The sequence below is a fragment of the Octopus sinensis genome, linkage group LG4, assembly GCF_006345805.1.
Source record: "Octopus sinensis linkage group LG4, ASM634580v1, whole genome shotgun sequence".
Lineage (NCBI taxonomy): Eukaryota > Metazoa > Mollusca > Cephalopoda > Octopoda > Octopodidae > Octopus > Octopus sinensis.
In genome coordinates, this window is record NC_043000.1 from 112,475,696 (window position 1) to 112,495,658 (window position 19,963).

Consider the following 19,963-nt stretch of genomic DNA (forward strand, 5'->3'; position numbering starts at 1 on the left):
TGCAGTTGATGACGATATGGGAAGAAATGGTGGAGGCTGATCTCAAGAGGATAAGATTTCTATCTAGATTAAAGGCCACTCCAATGAGTGGAGAGACTTGCTGAAGAAGACTTGTGCAATCTGGAGCTAGCATGGGGAAACAGATGTGAAATAACAAAACACACACATGCACATGCATGTATACACACACACACACACACACACACAGTTGTCCAAAGATGATGACTCACCCCTTGGCTACTTGGTTTGCTGCCCATTGCATTCCTTCAGGTTGTGGGGAAACAAGCAAATAAAATGTTCGATTAAATGCAATGAATGGCTACTAATTCATTTGGTCACAATGAATTGTGTGTCCCAGGCTGGAGTTGATCTCTTTTTCATGTCTCTTTCCTCTCATATTTCTCCACTGTTTCTGCTGTTCTAGCCTTGGGTCATCTCTGATTGAGCAGAACAGACCTTTCGTTTGCAGGTCATTGGGTGAATGACTGACCAACAAATCTATTCTAGATATCCTTCTGTCCAGCTGCTGACCCCTCTAACATGCAGTGCAACACTTAGAAGTACTGCTGTTGTTGTTGTTAAGCAACAAGATGGGTAAGGGTGATTAGGTAATGGTCTAGGGCTTAGGGGCGGGAGACCCCATACCTTGGAAAAAAAAACTTTGGTCGTCTTGTGTGTAGTCGAGGGCTCTTCGTTGACACCCAACACCACTGGGAGGTGGCCCTCGGAGTCGCTGGAAATGGAGATCTCCAAGTTCAAATTCTTGAACGGCCTCAATAGTGTCGTGAGAACTGTACTTTCAACTTTTATCTTTCTTGTGCAGTTTTCCAAGAACTACCATCATACCTAACATGAATCCGTTTTCCTCAGATTTCAAATAATTAACAAAATTCATCTAACCTTGTTGTATTGCTCTGAAAATTTCCACAACCCATCATTTTACAGTGTTTTTTCTTATTCTAAATTTCGGCAAAATTATTTTACTTTCCAGGTTTTTCCAGTATTCTTCAAACCCTGTCTAGGAAAGGATTTTACATCAGTGATTATGAAGGTCAAGTTATAACAGAATCTGTTTTATTACAAACTTCTCCCTTTAAAGTGGTAAGTTACCTTAACCCTAACTCTGGCATGTTTGGTAAATGTATTTAGTGCCTGTTGACTCACGGTTCACATTGATTTCAAATTTTGGTACAAGGCCAACAATTTCAGAGAAGGGCCGTTGCCAGCCTTGCCTGGCATGTAAAAGGCACCCACTACACTCATGGAGTGGTTGGCGTTAGGAAGGACATCCAGCTGTAGAAACACTGCCGGATCAGATTGAAGCCTGGTGCAGCCTTCTGGCTTGCCAGACCCCAGTTGAACCGTCCAACCCATGCTAGCATGGAAAATGCATGTTAAACGATGATGATGGGTTAAGTTGATCCTAGAGTTTGAATGACACTTATTTTATTGACCTTGAAAGGGTAAAAAGCAGAGTCAGCCTTGGTAGAATTTGAACTCAGAACATAAAGATGGATGATATATTGCTAAGCATTTTCCTCAGCATGCTAATGATTCTACCAACTGGCTGCCTTCTATTAATTCACTGTTAACGTTGTCACCAGTTCTTAGCCCTTTTGTCTGCTTGTGATCTAAGTAACATTCATTTAAGATGGCTGATGCCACTGCTGCCTGACTGACTCCTGTGCTGGTGGCATGCAATAAGCACCATTCATGCATGGTTGTTGCCAGTACAGCCTGACTGGCTCCCTGTGCTGGTGGCATGCAATAAGCACCATTCATGTGTGGGTCGTTGCCAGTAGTGTCTGACTGGCTCCCTGTGCTGGTGACATGCAATAAGCACCATTCATGTGTGGGTCGTTGCCAGTAGTGTCTGACTGGCTCCCTATGCTGGTGGTATGCAATAAGCACCATTCATGCATGGTTGTTGCCAGTAGTGTCTGACTGGCTCCCTGTGCTGGTGGCATGCAATAAGCACCATTCATGTGTGGGTCGTTGCCAGTAGTGTCTGACTGGTTCCCTGTGCTGGTGGCATGCAATAAGCACCATTCACGTGTGGGTCGTTGCCAGTAGTGTCTGACTGGCTCCCTGTGCTGGTGGAATGCAATAAGCACCATTCATGTGTGGGTCGTTGCCAGTGCTGCCTGACTAGCTCTCCATGTTTGTGGCATGCAAAAAGCACTATCCAAACATGGTTGATGCCAGAACCCCCTGCCATGACTGGCTCCTGTGCCGGTGGCACATAAAAAGCATCTACTACACTCTCGGAGTGGTTGGTGTTAGGAAGGGCATCCAGCTGTAGAAACTCAGCCAGATTAGATTGGAGCCTGGTGTGGCCTCCTGGCTTGCCAGTTCCCAGTCAAACCATCCAACCCATGCCAGCATGGAAAACGGATGTTAAATGATGATGATAATGACTGTGATGAGGATGATAGAGGGTTGGTCATTAGAGAAACTTGATGCAGAAGTGATTGAAATACCTGTCCAAAATTAACGAGGACTTGAAAAGGTTTGACTAAACAATGTAGCATTACTATACGTTGGTATGTTTCACAGAGGTGCATCTGGTCTCTGCTGTGATCTTAGAGACAAGGTACAAACTGAATTTAATATAAGGTAACACTACCATTTTGATGCTTATGTGTTGAACAGAGGGAAGAATATCTGACTACAAAATCTACAAGTTCTAACGTATATGTTGTTATGAAGAAAATGATTTAGCGTTGTAAATATTGTAGCAGATTCAAAACTGAATTGACAAATTACCAAGTGGAGACCATGACTTAGTAACAGTAATTTCATTGGCTGATTAACTGACCAATCAGCACTGAGACATCAACTTGATCTGAGTAATGCAACTTTCTAGAATCTTCTAGAACAGGGCTACTCAAAGTGGTGGTCTGCAGACCGGTTCCTGTCTGCGAGCCATTAGCTGCCGGTACGCGGCGAGTTTCCAGAAAAGAAAGAAACATTATAAAATGCTTACATAATACTGTATTATTTGTTTACAAAATAAATATAAGATAAAAATAAATTGTCAGCTTTTATTATATTCATTATATATTTTAGGTATCTTCAGCTAGCAGGCCATGCTACTCCAGGCTGATGATGAGTAAAGGCTCAGAAACATGTCTCTGGATGCAGGCTTAGCTGGATGGGGGTGCTTGTCTCCCCTTTGTAAACATAAGGACACAGGAAATGTGTCAAGGCCGACAGGAAGCGTTGATGCTTCCTAGGGCTAAATAGCGGTGGTGTAATTCCCTTTATGGGACTGTCACGTTAAGTTGACAGTATACAACTGCATTATATATATATTGTTTCTGGTATAAATTAATATCATGAAGAAATTTTTTACTGGTCCCTGGCACATTGGGGGAAAAAAAACTGCCCATATGCCACATCAGATAGTTTGAGAAACACTGTTCTAGAACATCTCCTAATGAGGCTCATAAATGGTGATGCTTTGGGCGCCAAAAGTTTTTGGAGTATTGCCACAGTGTGACCTGCATTCTCATTTTGTGGCATTGGATTCATTCTAATGACTTCTTAGAGTGGTGGACAGCAGTCAGAGTTCTGCAATCATGAATCCAGTGAGATGTTGTCTCCTGTCATGGCAGTGTATTCATGGAGCCTACTTAACTAATTATTTTCTAATAACTACAGAATTTTCCTTCCGGTATTTAGACTTTGCTGTTGTATTTTTAATTCAAGACCAACATGGAGAATATTCTGTGTGGTGAATGGAATAAAGTTTCTCTAAAATTGTTCACAAGTGTTGTTCACTTATACACAGCAACTTATCACGTAGGTTATAAGAATGAAAGCTATGAGATACTGGTGGGTAATAGGTAACAGTCACACCCTTGTGACTATTCACACACACACAATATGGACCATAAAAAGTCAGGGGGTATGAGAGGTGAATAAATTTATTGAACCACTTGTTATCCTTGGTTTATGACCATTTCACAGCCTACTCCATGCAATAATAATTTCATTGTCATCGTCGTTCAATGTCCGCTTTCCATGCTGGCATGGGTTGGACGGTTTGACTGAGGACTGAGAAGCCAGATGGCTGCACCAGGCTCCAATCTGATCTGGCAAAGTTTCTACAGTTGGATGCCTTTCCTAACGCCAACCACTCTGAGAATGTAGTAAGTGCTTTTTATGTGTGACTGGCATGAGGGCCAGTCAGGCGGTACTGGTATTCACTATGCTTGAATGGTGCTTTTTATGTGCCTCCAGCATGAGTGCTAGTCAGGCAGTACTGGCATCGACCATGCTGGAATGGTGTTTTTTACGTACCACCAATACAGGAGCCAGCCAGGTGGCACAGGCAACAACCATGCTTGAATAGTGCTTTTTACGTGCCTCCGGCACAGGAGCTACTCAAGCAGTACTGGCATCGACCACGCTGGAATGGTGCTTTTTACGTGCCACCAACATGGGAGCCAGTCAGGCAGCACTGGCAACAAGCATGCTCCAATTGTGCTTTTTACGTCCCACTGGCACAGGAGCCAGTCAGGCGGCACTGGCATCGACCATGCTTGTATGATGCTTTTTACATGCCATTTACATGCACAGGAACCAGTCAGGCCAGTGTGTAATAAATTATGTTTACATGTCTGCACTAATACGGCTGCAGTGCATTATGCAATATAATTGTATATTTAGAAATCAATGCAGATGTAGAAAGCTAGCTCATCAGATCACCAGAACATCTGGGTTATACTTAATATGTAATGGTTCTGAGCGGGCAAGCTATATCCAGCTGAAAGTTCACAAATTCTAATACATAAGATCCATCTTAGAAACTGCTAATGGTTTTAGGTTTGTAAATAGATTTACCATGTTCTTCATGAATTGGTTTTCAATGTATTTTATCCTTCTTTATTTCATAATAATCATCATCATCATCATCATCATTTAACATCTATTTTCCATGCTGGCATGGGTGGACAGTTTGACTGGAGCTGGTAAGCTGGAGGGCTACACCAACAGTCGTCTGTTTTGGTATAGTTTCTATGGCTGGACGTCCTTCCTAGCATCAACCACTTTAATAATAACAATGAAATTATTGTATACAGTGCTCAGGTGTCCCACAACTTGTCAAAAGTGTGTATAAAGCATATGCAGTAATGTAGAAATGTCTGGGAAGTGAACAGTGTATGAGTCAGATACATGCTTGTGTGTGTATGGAGAGGAGAAAAATCAGGTGTAGTGTTGGCGAATCTCAGGATGCTGGACTGGGTGCTTTTTACTTGACAGTTTCACCAGTGCTTTTTTACATGGCACCAGTGCTTTTTATGTGACACTAGAATGGGTGGGTCAAACAGTTGTGACTCTCTATCAGTGGTAATTTGCTACGGGTTTAACTATGCAGAGCATTACCTATCCCACTGGGTTTGTTGACTTTAATATATGAAAACCAAAGCAATAAGAAATACCTTTCTTGACAAACTAGGGTTGGAGGCAGGAAGAGTATCCAGTTGTATAATGCTCTGAAAGTCTCTCCAGTTCATGCTAGCTAGGAAGAAGTGGACATTAACCCTTTTATTATTGAATTTATTTTGAGATGCTCTGTGTTTCTTTCAATTACTTTAAATATAACAAAGAATTTGGTAAAATAACTTAGTTATCATTAAGCTAGTGTTAGGAACATAAATTGTGACTATGGTTTGGTGGAAGATTTTAATTCAAAACTTACGAAAACAAGACATTCGTAATACAGAGCCAAAGCCGGTTTCAGCCGGGTTGGTAATGAAAGGGTTAAAATGATGATGATAATGTGTTGCCCTGCCTGGCAAAGCCTCACCAACAGAGGTGCTGCCTTCTACGAACAAAAAGAGATTGCAGGGGCACAAAGAAAATGCAAACTGCACAAGTCCAGAGCCAACTCCTTGTCTCCAGTCCCAACAGACCACCAGTGCACAACCTGCAGTAGATCTTTCTGAGCAAACATGAGACTGATTGGCCTCAGCTGGTCACACCATGCCCTCCATTATCGTATGTGATGCCCCATGCTAGTAGGGTGCTAAGAGCACCATCCGAGCGTTATCGTTGCCAGAGCGGCTAACTGGCTTCTGGTGCCGGTGGCATGTAGGAGGCACCATTCGAGCAGGATCGTTATCAGCATCGCCTTACTGGCACCTGTGCCGTTGGCATGTGTAAAAAAAAATTCGAGTGAGGTCGTTGCCAGTACCAGTGGCACGTAAAAGCACCCACTACACTCTCGGAGTGTTTGGCGTTAGGAAGGGCATCCAGCTGTAGAAACTCTGCCAGATCAAGATTGGAGTCTGGTGCAGCCATCTGGTTCACCAGCTCTCAGTCAAACCGTCCAACCCATGCTAGCATGGAAAGCAGACGTTAAATGATGATGATGATGTCTTTGGTCATCATTGATGACAATAGATGAATTTATTAAAAATGGCATTTAATACCAATATCTACTCCGTGTGTGTGTGTGTGTGTGTGTGTGTTTGTTTACCTTTTCATTTATTGATGTATTTTTAAAATTTTATATTTGTAGAAAGCCCACTTAAGTTTCCTGGATGTCTTAATGAAAGCCTACGTTAATACTTTGGTGTCTATAGATCATATTGTACACAGCCTTTGGTAAGTTTTTTACCTTTTATACATTAGGTGAGAACTTGTAGGGACTAAATAGACTTTTCATTACCATATTTCCAATCATGTACACTGCTTATGCATTGAAATTATTTTCATTTTGAAAAGAATAAAAAGTTTGGAGGAATTTACCAATATTACTGTTTGGAATGTAAAACTATAAAGAAAGGTCTTAGTTTCATTACGGGCACTTCAAAATGTGAGGTTTTTGTATTCTGGGATAAGGAACAATCTCAGAGCTGAACCAGTTATTTCTCGGTCTCAATCAGCATGTTCACAATAAAAGTGTTTGGTGAGGGTAAACATGGGGGCAACACAACGACAAGAAATTCTGTGGATTTAATGATTCTTGGTCTATGGTTTGGTGAAGACATTTCCAATGTGACCAGATTATGTTGTGGGGCGGGGAGGGGGGTTCTTTCCTTACTGTATTGAACCAGTTGTTCCCATTCTGGTTTTGTTGCAGAACCCGTTTCCATTTTCCATAAGTTGCAGAATCCATACCTATATTTTACAGACAATCCCTGTCAAGCTAGTCTTAGACATAAAATGAAATAAAAATGGTTTTTGTTAAAGAATTTCTTCATATATGTTAAAAAACAAAAAAGGTGAAGGTGCATGGCTAAGCGGTTAAAGTATTAGGGTCACTACCATAAGGCCACAAGTTCAATTTCTGGTGGCATATTGTATCCTTGAGCAAGACACTTTATTTCACATTGCTCCAGTTCCACTCAGCTGGCAAAAATAAGCAGTACCTTTATTTCAAAGGGGCCAGCCTTGTCACACTCTGTGTCATGCTGAATCTCTCTGAGAACCTATGTTTTAAGGGTATGCATGTATCTGTGGAGTACTCAGCCACTTGCATGTTAATTTCATGAGCAGGCTGTTCCATTTATTGGACCAACTGAATCCCTCATTGGTTGCAACCAAAGAGTGCCAGTTTTTATATGTGGAAAAAAAATTTTTTTCTACTAAAGTCACAAGACCTGAAATTGTGGGGGAGGGGTGGGGCTAGTCGATTACATCGGCCCCTGTGTTTCACTGGTCATTAATTTATCAACTCCGAAAGGATGAAAGGCAAAGTTGACCTCAAAGGAATTTGAACTCGGAAGATAGTGACAAGTGAAATACTGCTGAGAATTTCATCCTGCGTGCTAACGATTGGTACCCTTATTAATAATGTTTCCCTTTTTCTTTCTCCGTTCCTATTTCAGTTGCTTTACTAACCTTGATGTCTCCCAACACATATTGAGTACTGTAGAAGATGCATTATTATTATGGGTGAATCAAGTCTGCCTTTATGTCCAACAGTTATTACATAAGGAAAGCCAGAGTCATCACGATGCCCTCAGTGGTCAGAAGTTTGTGAGTAGCACCCTTCATTTATATATACCTATTTTGGGGATTCTGTACCGAATTTATTGTGTGTGTGTGTGTGTAATATATAAACTAAAAACAAATGGAGTGTGCAACATTTGTTTCACTAAGGACTTTTATTTAACGTAATCATAATAGATTACATCATTCCTCAACTGGCTGGCTTTCTGATTAATTGGAATACCTGCCAATTGAGGTTGACTAGGTTTAAATTCACCTGATGAGCTGGTCAATCTACATAATGTATGATATAGTTTGGCGATCTTTCGGTACAAGTACCATAACTGCCACCTGTGTTTGTTTACATTTGAAGAAGATGATCGTCACTTTCCGTAAAGTTTTTTTTTATATATGGGGGGTTAGGGTGGGGGAAAAGGGTTTCTTTTTTCTTCAGAAATGTAAATAAACCCATGTGGGTTTATAATTGGCATTTATGGTACTTGTACCGAAAGATCGCTTATAGTTCTTTATGACTACATTTAATAAAGATTTCCAACGTTGCAAATTTAAACTTGATTTGTCTTCTGTACAGTGTTACATTAGTCGGACTGCTGTCCTCATCTTCGTTGTTACTTTTCACTACATCTCGACTGTTGAACACTTGAGCTTTCTTCAGGTGTCTTGTGATTCACCTCAGTGCATTGTTTGGAATCGAACTTGGAACCTCTAGTTGCCTGCACTGCATTAACCAATGCCTTCATCCACTATGTCCTCATTTTAGAAATACAAAACTCTATTCGTCTTTTTTTTTTTTTATACTTGAGCCACAGCAGGAGTTCCCCTACTTATAGGATATTTGGTAAATAATTGAAATTTAGAATTACCCAACAACAATATCAAATAGCGACCAATCTTTAAGTCCATACAAATAATAATCCCACCAGTCTTCCATAGTTACAGCTATAATAATTCTGTTATCTTCAGACCAGAGGTCACTCTTTCAATCATTTGCAGTAAAGTGGCCCCTGTTAACGAAATTTAAGGGCAAGTGACTGGTTTTAACCTGTGTGATGGATTGTTTATTAACCTAAATATTCTCTACGTTGTCATCGACTTTGTTATACCCTAAAGAGGAATTGCTGTTTGGCTCTTTGTTTTAATTAAGATGTGAGAAACTTGGCTTAATTTGTATTTGCTGTTAAACTGTAGTATTTGACAAAACTTAGGAACAGCTGAAAGGATTGTTTGAATAATAAACCCAAAAGTTCCTTTTGAAACTGAGGAAATGTGAATTGTTGGGTAAAGGGAAGATAACTCACTATTATCTCGTTACACTGCAAAGAAGGGTAGGCAGTGGTCAAAGGTCATTGTCTCCAAAAAGCATTGGTCAGTAGATGTATTGGCTAAATATTTCACAGTAGTAGTTAGTGGTCATGGCCATTTAATGACTGACCAGCAAGATTACAAACTATTCAAGCCACTCAGTGTACACCATTGAAGCAGTTTTAAATTAAAATAGCAATTTATGTATCATACTTAATGTATATACACTGGCCTATCAGTGATGCACATTATGATGAGTAAATGACTATTTAAAAGATTACTTTCTATTAGTATTAATTACATTATATTGTTTTAATTAAAAAAAAATTACGTTAAGATTTACATTTATAGATTCCAGTTTGGTACAGTTTGAATTTTAGAGAGTATAGTTTAGAATGACCCAACTTTCATAAGAATTATTTTCTTTGCAGTGTGATCCTACGATACCAGTGTTAAATGGATTGAGTAATATTGGAGATGGATGTAGTCTGGCTGTGTTAATAAGCTTCTACTGCTCGGATAGCTTAAGATTACAAGGTAAGGGAAATGTGTTTCACGTCCATTTGTGATGTTAGTCACTTCTCTCTCTTCTCTTCTTTTCTTTGTTAACACTTGAAAAACTCCGTAAAAATGTTGATACTTCTGTCACCCCTTTCAGAAGTGTTTAACCCTTTCGCTACCAAACCGGCTCTGGCTCTGAGTACAAATGTCTTGTTTTCATTAGTTCTTAATTAAAATCTTCCACCAAACTTTAGTCACAATTTATGTTCCTAACACTAGCTGAATGATAAGTAAGTTATTTTACTAAATTCTTTGTAATATTTAAAATTAATTGAAAGAAACACAGAGCATCTCAACAGAAATAATGTAACAAAAGGGTTAATAGTTGCTTTATATCCTTCAGAACTGTTGATTTTGACTTCATCATTTGTCCATCATATTATAGGATCATTGCTGGGATAATCCTCACAATTATCGCTTGAACATTCTGTATCTGCAGCGTTACGGATGAGGAAGTTAGTGTCACTGTCAACTTCAACAAACACTTCTCTATTCTAACACTCTGGAAGACTTCTCTACTTGACCTGTGGGCAATAGCAGCTAAATCTCTCTCAAGCCACATCCTATTTCTTGATAAAAACAGAAGGATACAGTGTAGCCCTAGGTATATGATGTATCTGAATAAAAGAATAAAACAAAAAAAACTGGGTGATCACGGATAAAACCTTTCATCATGTCGTCGCCAGTGCCGCTGGACTGGCTCCTGTGCAGGTGGCACATAAGAAGCACCATTTGGGTGTGGCTGTTGCCAATATCACCAAACTGGCCCTCGTGCCAGTGGCACATAAAAGCACCCACTACACTCTCGGAGTGGTTGGCGTTAGGCAGGGCATCCAGCTGTAGAAACTCTGCCAGATCAGATTGGAGTCTGGTTTGCCAGACCTCAGTCAAATCACCCAACCCATGCTAGCATGGAAAGCAGATGTTAAATGATGATGATGATGATGATGATTGGCTTACTTGGACAGGGCTGACCTGGAGTTAAACAGCAAATAATGTTGCACACACACACACACACACACACACACACACACCCATCCCTAGTACTGATGTGAACATCCCTGCAAACTATTTTGTAACAAGGGCCTTGCTGAAAACATTATATATTGTACTAAGGGCAAGTCACATGGTCAGAGCTCATCCATCTCTTAACTGTATTCAGAAGAGAAGCTGAACTCACTATGCAGTTGTTACCGCTTCGCCTCCGGTGAGCCAGCAGGACCGTTAGCACATCAGGTGAAATGCTTAACGGTATTTCATCTGCTGCTACGTTCTGAGTCCAAATTCCGCCGAGGTCGACTTTGCCTTTCGTCCTTTCGGGGTCGATTAAAAAAAGTACCAGTTACGCACTGGGGTCAATATAATCGATTTAATCAGTTTGTCTGTCCTTGTTTGTCCTCTCTGTGTTTAACCCCTTGTGGGTAGTAAAGAAATAGGTATTTCTTCAGATTTGTGGATTTGGCCATGCAGCAGAAAACTGACTCTGCCATTGACACACTATTATACAGTTACGTTTATGTTGAGTTAGAAACCACTGGTGTCTCTCAGCTGTTTGACTGGTTCCTCTGTTAAACAGTTACCAAATTTAGAGATAATTATCTCATCTGCACATTGATACCAGTGCTTTCAGCAATGTTTCCATATCAGAACAGTTTTATATTTTTGGTCAAAAGCTTTTCAGAAAAGTGTGAACACATGATCCTGTGTGTCGGACAAATTTAGTTTATTCTCTTTTACTCTCTTTCACTTGTTTCAGTCATTTGACTGCGGCCATGCTGGAGCACTGCCTTTAGTCAAGCAAATCGACTCCAGGACTTATTCTTTGTAAGCCTAGTAGTTATTTTATCAGTCTCTTTTGCTATGGTGAAAGTGGGAGTCCGGATGGCCCCTGTGCAATGACAATCCGAACATAGACGGGTGTTGTAATGAATGACTGGTAGATCAGAAATGGCGCGAGACTAGGGGTGTCATTGCTGAGTCTAATGTCTTGGAGATGCTTAGAAGTGATGCACATTACTAGAATTTTCAACCTCAGTCAGACAGAGCGAACTACTCCAAACCATTGTCAGAGTATCATCATCATCACTGTCGTTTAACGTCTGCTTTCCATGCTGGCATGGATTGGATGGTTTGACTGAGGACTGGCAAGCCAGAAGGCTGCACCAGGCTCTAATCTGATCTGGCTGAGTTTCTACAGCTGGATGCCCTTCCTAATGCCAACCACTCCGAGAGTGTAATGGGTGCTTTTTACATGCCACTGGCACTGCATAAATAGTCAGGACTGGCTACTTTGTATTGGCATCAAATCACATAAATTATGATAATGAAGTCAAGGCAAAGAATATTTTGAAAGCATTTAATATGTATGTTTCAGATCATTGCATAATATTCAGGGTGGCCCAAAAGTAGGTTTAAAGTTATCATGTAGGCACTTTAAATTTCTACCTTACAAACTGAAAAAGGAACTTGACAAAATTAACTAAATTAGCATAGAATAATGGCTTCCTATTTTTTCTACAATTAAAATCTAAACTCTTAATGTAAGAATGTGAAAGAGATCATTGAATAGCTGTAAACCTACTTTTGGGCCACCCTGTATAATAGGGAATGCATCCTTATGCAAGGCATTCCTCAGTTAATACTTTTCAATACACACACACACACGAACTAGCAGAATTGTTAGTATGCTAGGCAAAATGCTTAGCAGTGTTTTGTCTGTCCTTATGCTCTGAGCTCAAATCCCACCAAGGCTGACTTTACCTTTCATCCTTTTGGGGTCAATAAAATAAAGACCAGTTGAGCCCTGGGGTTGATTGTAATAGACTTAACTACCCCTCTGCCAAGCCATGTTGAGCCAGTATGATCTCAAGCTCAAATTCACAGCCTCTGCATCAAAAAAACATACTGAGTCCACTTCATCCCGTAGTGGACTGAACATAGACAATCCAATTCATATCCCCCCCCCCACTGTTTGCATTGGCTAATACTTTAGTTTTAATTTATTTTGCAGATATTGTAATAAAGAAATCCCCAAGTATTGCTGATTGCCTTTTCAATTTGCGGTTGATAAAGAACTTCTGTGACCGTTACTTGTCTACACCGAAATGCTTTCATTTTACCTATGAAGACCTGCTCTATTGCAATGAATTTATCACCCTTAATGTATATGTCTACTTAGCTGAATTATTTAATAAATTTGAAAATCCTTCATCCAGTTCTTCAACAAATCTACAAACAGAAAATAAAAGTAAGTGTATTTATATTTTTCTTTCATTTGTGAGTGGAAGGCAAACTCTGCAGAAAGCTGAAGAAAATTTTTTTTTTTGGATGTCTTTAGTTATGTCTAATTTTTATGTCATATCTTGCTAGAATCAACTTTTGCCCTCATTCCTCTGGGTTTGATAAAATAAGCAGTAGTCATATATTTGGAATCAATTCAGTTGACTGTGCCCCTCCCTTGGGAATTTTTGGCCTTATGCCTAAATAAGTTGTTTATATTGTAGAGAATATAAGCAATAGTAAAGTTTAAACGAAATACTTTACGTTTCATATTCACTTGTTCACAACCCAAGTGATGACAGTCTCACTCTCTTCCTTGTTCTCGAGCAAAACGCAGGGGCCAGAAATGTTAAGTACTTCACTCCTGATTGTAACCGAACTCCTCAGACTCTTTTGTCAACTCTACTAATCACTGTACAGTACTGAGATCAAATTACATCAGTGGACATTGTAGTTCTTCACACTGGGGCAGAATGTAGAAATACTAGTTTTTTATCATCATCATTATCATTATTATTATTTTGTTTTATTTTGTGATTAAGAAATTCCCTTCAAAATCACTTTGTTCAAGGTTTGATCCCACTCTGCATTGGGCATGTCTTTTTCTATACCTTTGGTTTTGACTTAATCCCCTTAAGACAAATTGAATAGATGGAAACAGATGTACTGTGTCTGTTGGTGTGGAGCTGTCTGGAGCTTTCGACTGGTTTTATACCACCATTTGGCACTTTGGGACTTTTAGACGAGTCTACATTCTGCTGCACATATTCTGGTCAGGCCTCTGGTCTGAGTATTGATGCAGGTGTGGCTACGTGAAAAAGAAACTTGCTCCCCAACCACGTGGTCACGTGTTCAGTTCCACTGTGTGGCACCATGTCCAGGTGCCATCTACTGTAGCTCTGGGCCAGCCAAAGCCTTGTTAATGGCTTTGATGCAGAGATACTGAAAGAGACCTATTATATGTATATATGGGTGTGTGTATTTGACAGCAAGCGATGGTTGTAAATGATGATGATGATCATCATCATAACACAAGCAATGTTGTTTATTTCCTGTCTTCCATGTAAAAAAAAATGTATCTGGTCATGGGGAAATGACTTCACTTGAAAACAGGTGAGGGTCGGCAGCAGGGAAGGCACCCAACTATAAAAATCTGCTTCAACAAATTCTGTCTGACCCATGCATGAATGGAAAATTGGACATTAAATGATGATGATGGTGTATCTTATTGCAACAGTCTATGAGTAATGGGCTCTTCTCTCACCCCCAAAGTTTTTTTGGTCTCTGTACAAGCTTATTGGGTTCTGCCCTTTGTAGTCTGGTTCGGTCATAAATAGAGGCTAAGTCTGTCATTTCTGTATTGGATTGCAGGAGTTCTATCTTTGTGAGATACTGAATGAAAGAAAAGGTTCCAACACAATGCCTCTTCATGTACAACAGCTTAACGAGTTTTCTGTTTTCATTTTAGATGGTGTTTCTAATGAGAGAAGATATAGTCAGCAATCTGTAGCTAATGTACCAATTAGTAATGTCACTAAGAAGAGTTTCCAAACTTACGATGTTAGTTCTATCTCCCAAGATACTTCCAACTCAATGTAAGTATACCATTTTTAACTTTGAAATATTGTCTCAATCAGTTCTGAACCCCGGTGCATATGAGCCTTAGGGGGTCATATGGAAGATTTTGATGTTAATGTTTTATGTGCAATAAACTGGTTATATTTCTATGAGATACAAAATATTTTAAGAATATTTTCCATACAATTCCTAATAATCTAGTCTAGTACATATAAATCGCAGTATGTGTGTGTATAATTACTAATGCATACATTTCCATAATTCTCAACCGATTTTCACCAAACTTTACGCACACATTACTTATGCCCCAAGAATGGTCATGCACTATAACATTTTGCCCAGAGGTCGCACGTAAATGGACATGGTTTTTTTGTATGTAGGGTTTTCTATACTTTTTAAATCTCTTTATAAAAATGAAAGGATTTTGTCTATTTATTTCCGCTGTCCACATCCGGCAGTAATTCAATTGACTAGGAACACTGTACATGATGAATATCCAGTACCAAACTTTCTTAATTTCCATATTTAAGCTGCATTAAACTTAGGCAAGCTTACTTTTACGTATTCTGAGTTACTTGAAAGGTGATGTTCCCTTCCCTCTCTTCTGATTGTTGATACCTTTGTTTACCTTTGATACCATTGTTTCACTTTAAGGATTCTTATTTACCCATCCATGATGATATTTCGACAGTTGTCCATTGTTTCAAATACATCTTATCATTGTTGTTCTAGCCCTTTTTAAACAATCCCATATGATTCGTCCCAAAGAATCAACCTTTAAATAAGGGTTTTGCTTCCACTAGCGAAAGCTATACATATCTTTCAGAAAGCTCCATGCCATTTAACTGTATGCGGCATTTGCTGTTTATGCACAGGCTGTGTGGGAAGGCAGAATAAAGGGGCTTTTGTTAGGTTATCTCTCTGAAAAAATAGCTCCCTTAGCTGTTGAAAAAATAAACTCACAGAGGGGAAGTGTCACCGTCTTCCTTCAATTTCCTTACACCATTTACGAGGCTGTTTCTGACAAGAAATTTCACTTTCATGTAAAACAACTATATTTTGTAGTCATTATCCGTAATCTACTCCCAAAACACTTCAGTAGCTCTACTTTGCAAACTTATATGTTCTATGATCATTAAAAGTGCAACGACCTCCACAATAACCAGCCTTCAATTTGGTTTTCTGTTCCTAGGTTAATCGGAAATATAGATTGCCGTGCTACTCATAAACCTTCTCGCTACTTCAGTTATTTGGTGAAAAAGATACCACCAAAGCAACTTAAACCATCCAAAGGATGGGTGCACTTGCTAGTATCTAATTATAAAAATACAATAATAGGATATTTTAAGCACTATTCTTTAGTTGGTTCTAAGTTCAGAACTCCTCAAGGATGATTTTTGTCTTTCATGCATTTGCTTTTGATAAAAACTGTTCTAGTCCAATATTGACCCTTGACTGTAGGCCCTCTCTTGTCTGTGTTTAGAATCTTGATATAAAAGATTTGTGGAAAAATATTAATATTAATCTCTCCTCTTTTGTAGTTCTGCTCCTCTAACTCGAGAACCATTGTTATCAAAACGGTATTCACAAAAAGATGGTAAGAATATATATTTTCAAATGTTTCTTTAGTAATGTTAACATTTTTTAGCAATACTTTGTTGAAAAAAAAGACTTATTTTCCCTCACAAGATACGAAATAATTTTCCAAAAATCTCTAAGAAATGGGAAGAAATTTCATTTTCTGAATATTATCAAATTATTGCAATATATGTGTAAAAAAAAATTTGATTTTAATCCTGTGGTTCCAAAACACTTACAAATTGCAGCATCTTGGGCCTACAAACTCACATCTAGAGCCCCTTTGGTTTATGAAAGGGTATTTAATATACAGATTTGTAAAATAACATCAATCACAGGAAATATAAAAGGAACAAGTTATAGTTTTGTAATAAAATAATTGCATTTTCTTTTTTAAAATGTAATTAATTTAACAAACATTAAACTTGTTCAAATGATACAAACTTTGACGGTTATATAGTACTAAGTGTAGATACTGTAGTTGTTGTTATTGAACTGTTTAATAGCGATTGACTTTGAAGGGTAGACCAGATATACGATACAACAGAATCTGTTGTCTTTTGTCACTTCTTCAGCCCTTTTCTGAAGTCTTAATCCATTCCCCCTTTCTTTCTCCAATTCATTTTGTAAAACCACTACTTTAACCTTCTTACATTTAACCCTTTTGTTACTAACCCGGCCAAAACCAGCTCTTGCTCTGTGGTAAAATGTCTTGTTTTCATAAGTTTTGAATTAAAATATTCCACCAATCCTTAGTCAAAATTTATGTTCCTAACACTAACTTGATGATAACTAAGTTATTTTACTAAATTCTTTGTTATAGTTAAAATAATTGAAAGAAACACAGAACATCTCAACAGAAATATGGTAACAAAAGGGTTAAAATATATAATAGAGAAACAATTCTTAACCCTTTTGTTACCAACCTGGCTGAAACTGTCTCTGGCTCTGATTACAAATGCCTTGTTTTCATAATTTTTGAATTGAAATCTTCCACCAAACCTTAGTCACAATTTATGTTGCTAACACTAGCTTAATGATAACGAAGTTATTTTACTGAATTTTTTGTTATATTTAAAGTAATTGAAAGAAATACAGAGCATCTCAAAATAAATACGCTAACAAAAGGGTTAAACTAGTCATATCAGGCCTAAATATTCTACCTATTTTAGGCTCGCACTGGCCAGTTCCAGCCCTACCCCCAAACCTACCCCTACAATGTCATTCTAGAAATATACAATCACAGCGTCAAAATCATGAAGCTATAAGATAATGCAAGATTAATTAAAAGCAATGAGAATAATTAAGCTAATTACATTTGACAGAATAATCTGAAAGCTAAAGGGTTAAACAGGAAATAACCAAAGCTATTTGAATAAAATTTTGGATATTGTTGAATGTTTTGGCAGTAAATTATTGGAAATTAGTTTAAAAGAACCAATTACAAAAATGTCCAAATTGTTCTTTCGATTCTAATACCAATTTTATTTTCTGTTCCAGTTGAAGAACCACATTACACAATTCCTGGCAGAGCTTCTAAAGTGAGATCACACCCCTCCTGGCAAGACCAGCTGGATTGTTCTCCTGCTCTGCTGGCGTACTCAAATGCTGATGGCGTCGGTAACATGGCTTACAATCCAAAGCCTGATGTAGATAACTGGGTTGCCTCTCAGGGACCATCTTCAGACCCTCTGTTACCTGCTCGGCTGAAACCAGCCAAAGAGAAAAACTTCAACCATAGCAAAGAGGCTGAGAGAGGTGACCAACATAATATCAAAATGAGTTCCCCATGTCGTGGTGGCTCGCATGGGAAGCAGACGTCTCGGATACTGGAAGAACCAATGATATTGGATCCTACTGATCAATATGGTGGTGACATCAGCAGAGAAGAGTCAAGTCTACAACAGCTCTTTAAGAGAAGCTCTATGCCCACTGAACAGTCGGCTACATTTCCTCGTAGTCGGCATAGCTCTGGGGCCAGCAATCCAGATGACTCATTGAGACAATTTGGCGTTGACCAAAGTTTCACTCTGCCCGACAGACCTTCAAGTGTGAACAGTGCTCGCCAGGAAGGTTTACCAGTTGTTCCATTGACCCAGACCGATGAAATCGAACTTCGGCGGTGTTTTTCCAGAGAGGGCAGCATTGCGAGTAATCGGAGTTCCGGTGACTTCTCTGATCACGAGTCTCAGAAAATTCACCGTGACCATAAAGCTAAAGAATCAAAAGATCCGAAAGATACATTCATACTTACAGACTCTATGAAGTTGAAAGATCCCTTAATGAAGCCCCTTTTCAACTCTGGTCCCATCATGGAGGAGATTCTTGATAAATCCAAAACCACAAACTTTGCTCAGATCAAAAAGATGCGAGACATGAGCGGCCCTTTAACGTCTTTAGTTTATATGCAAAGGGGTCAAGAACCTGATTCCCCGAGCAAGGTTCCACTTAAAGATCCATTCCAGAAAAAGGATGAAGAGAAAAGCAACAAGGCCCATCAAATAACCTGGCAGCAAAATTCTCGACGTTCGCATGTCACAACACCAGAAAGTCCATCAGAGGGTCAACACTCACAGTCTGACCAGGTGAATATTCGTATGAAACTAGAAGAAAGGAGAAAACAGATTGAACAAAAGAAATTTGATTTAGAACGGCAACAAACCAAAATAAGACACCAAGTTGGCAAAGAGGCCTTTCTACATATGGTAGCAAGTCAATCATCTGCTGGAATTGATAAGAACGGGCAGGTTTCAGGTGGAATTCCTGCAAATATACGGCGCTATATGAGACAGAATTCTAGTGGTGAGAACATTACTGGTGAAGATTCTTCACATTTTGTTTCCCAGCGACCTTCTCATAAACCCTTTTCACGGGAAGAGATCCAACGTACCATTGAAAATGCACGCAAGAAATGGTTAAACGAATCTGCAGGAACCAAGACAAATGCAAATGATTCTTATGAATCTGAAGTAAATGAACAATCAGTCAGGCAAGCTTCCAGCTCACCACTTCACGAACCTTTCAGACGGGAACCGGTCAGGCATGAGGCTGTTCCTATACGTCAGGAGCCAGTGAGGCATGAGGCTGTCCCTATACGCCAGGAGCCCATGAGACACGAGGCTGTCCCGATGAGACAGGAACCAGTCAGGCATGAAGCGGTCCCTATACGTCAGGAACCCGTGAGACATGAGGCTGTCCCTATACGACAAGAGCCTGTCAGACATGAAGCAGTTCCACTACGGCACGAAGCCCTTCCAATTCGGCACGAAGCCCTTCCAATTCGGCACGAAGCCCTTCCAATTCGGCACGAAGCCCTCCCTATTCGACAAGAGGCTCATCAGCGTGATGCTGTACATCATGAATCATTCCCAGTTAGGCCAGATACAGTTCATCATGACCCAATCTCTCTGAGACAAGACTCTATAGCACATGAAGCTGCTGTTGTTAGGCCCCAGCCTGTCGTTGCTGTGCAACCAGGTATAAGAGATAGCTCTTCAAATCGTGCCAGTCCTGATAGAAGGCAAGATCCAACAAACAGTGCTGAAAGAGAGGAGAATTATGGAAATTACAATAATTCTTTGGACAGGTTTGTACAAACTTTGGTTCCATTTTCTTGCATAAAGTTGCTATCATTTGTTTGTCATTTTATTGAAAATCTTAATTTAGTATCAATAATTATTAATTTGTATTCATAAACATT

At 39.3% G+C, this 19,963-nt stretch overlaps 1 protein-coding gene across 11 annotated transcripts in view; it reads left to right on the plus strand.

The window, feature by feature from the left end:
* LOC115211107 (calmodulin-regulated spectrin-associated protein 2) overlaps positions 1–19,963 on the plus strand; it is a 179,297-nt gene that overhangs the window by 99,728 nt on the left and 59,606 nt on the right. For all 11 annotated transcript variants that reach the window (XM_036502353.1, XM_036502356.1, XM_036502351.1 and 8 more), the window contains exons 4-11: positions 992–1,101; positions 6,530–6,615; positions 7,842–7,992; positions 9,699–9,804; positions 12,839–13,075; positions 14,576–14,702; positions 16,227–16,282; positions 17,764–19,849. In XM_036502353.1, the coding sequence (XP_036358246.1) occupies positions 992–1,101; positions 6,530–6,615; positions 7,842–7,992; positions 9,699–9,804; positions 12,839–13,075; positions 14,576–14,702; positions 16,227–16,282; positions 17,764–19,849 (2,959 nt within the window). The remainder of the gene's footprint in view (positions 1–991; positions 1,102–6,529; positions 6,616–7,841; positions 7,993–9,698; positions 9,805–12,838; positions 13,076–14,575; positions 14,703–16,226; positions 16,283–17,763; positions 19,850–19,963) is intronic.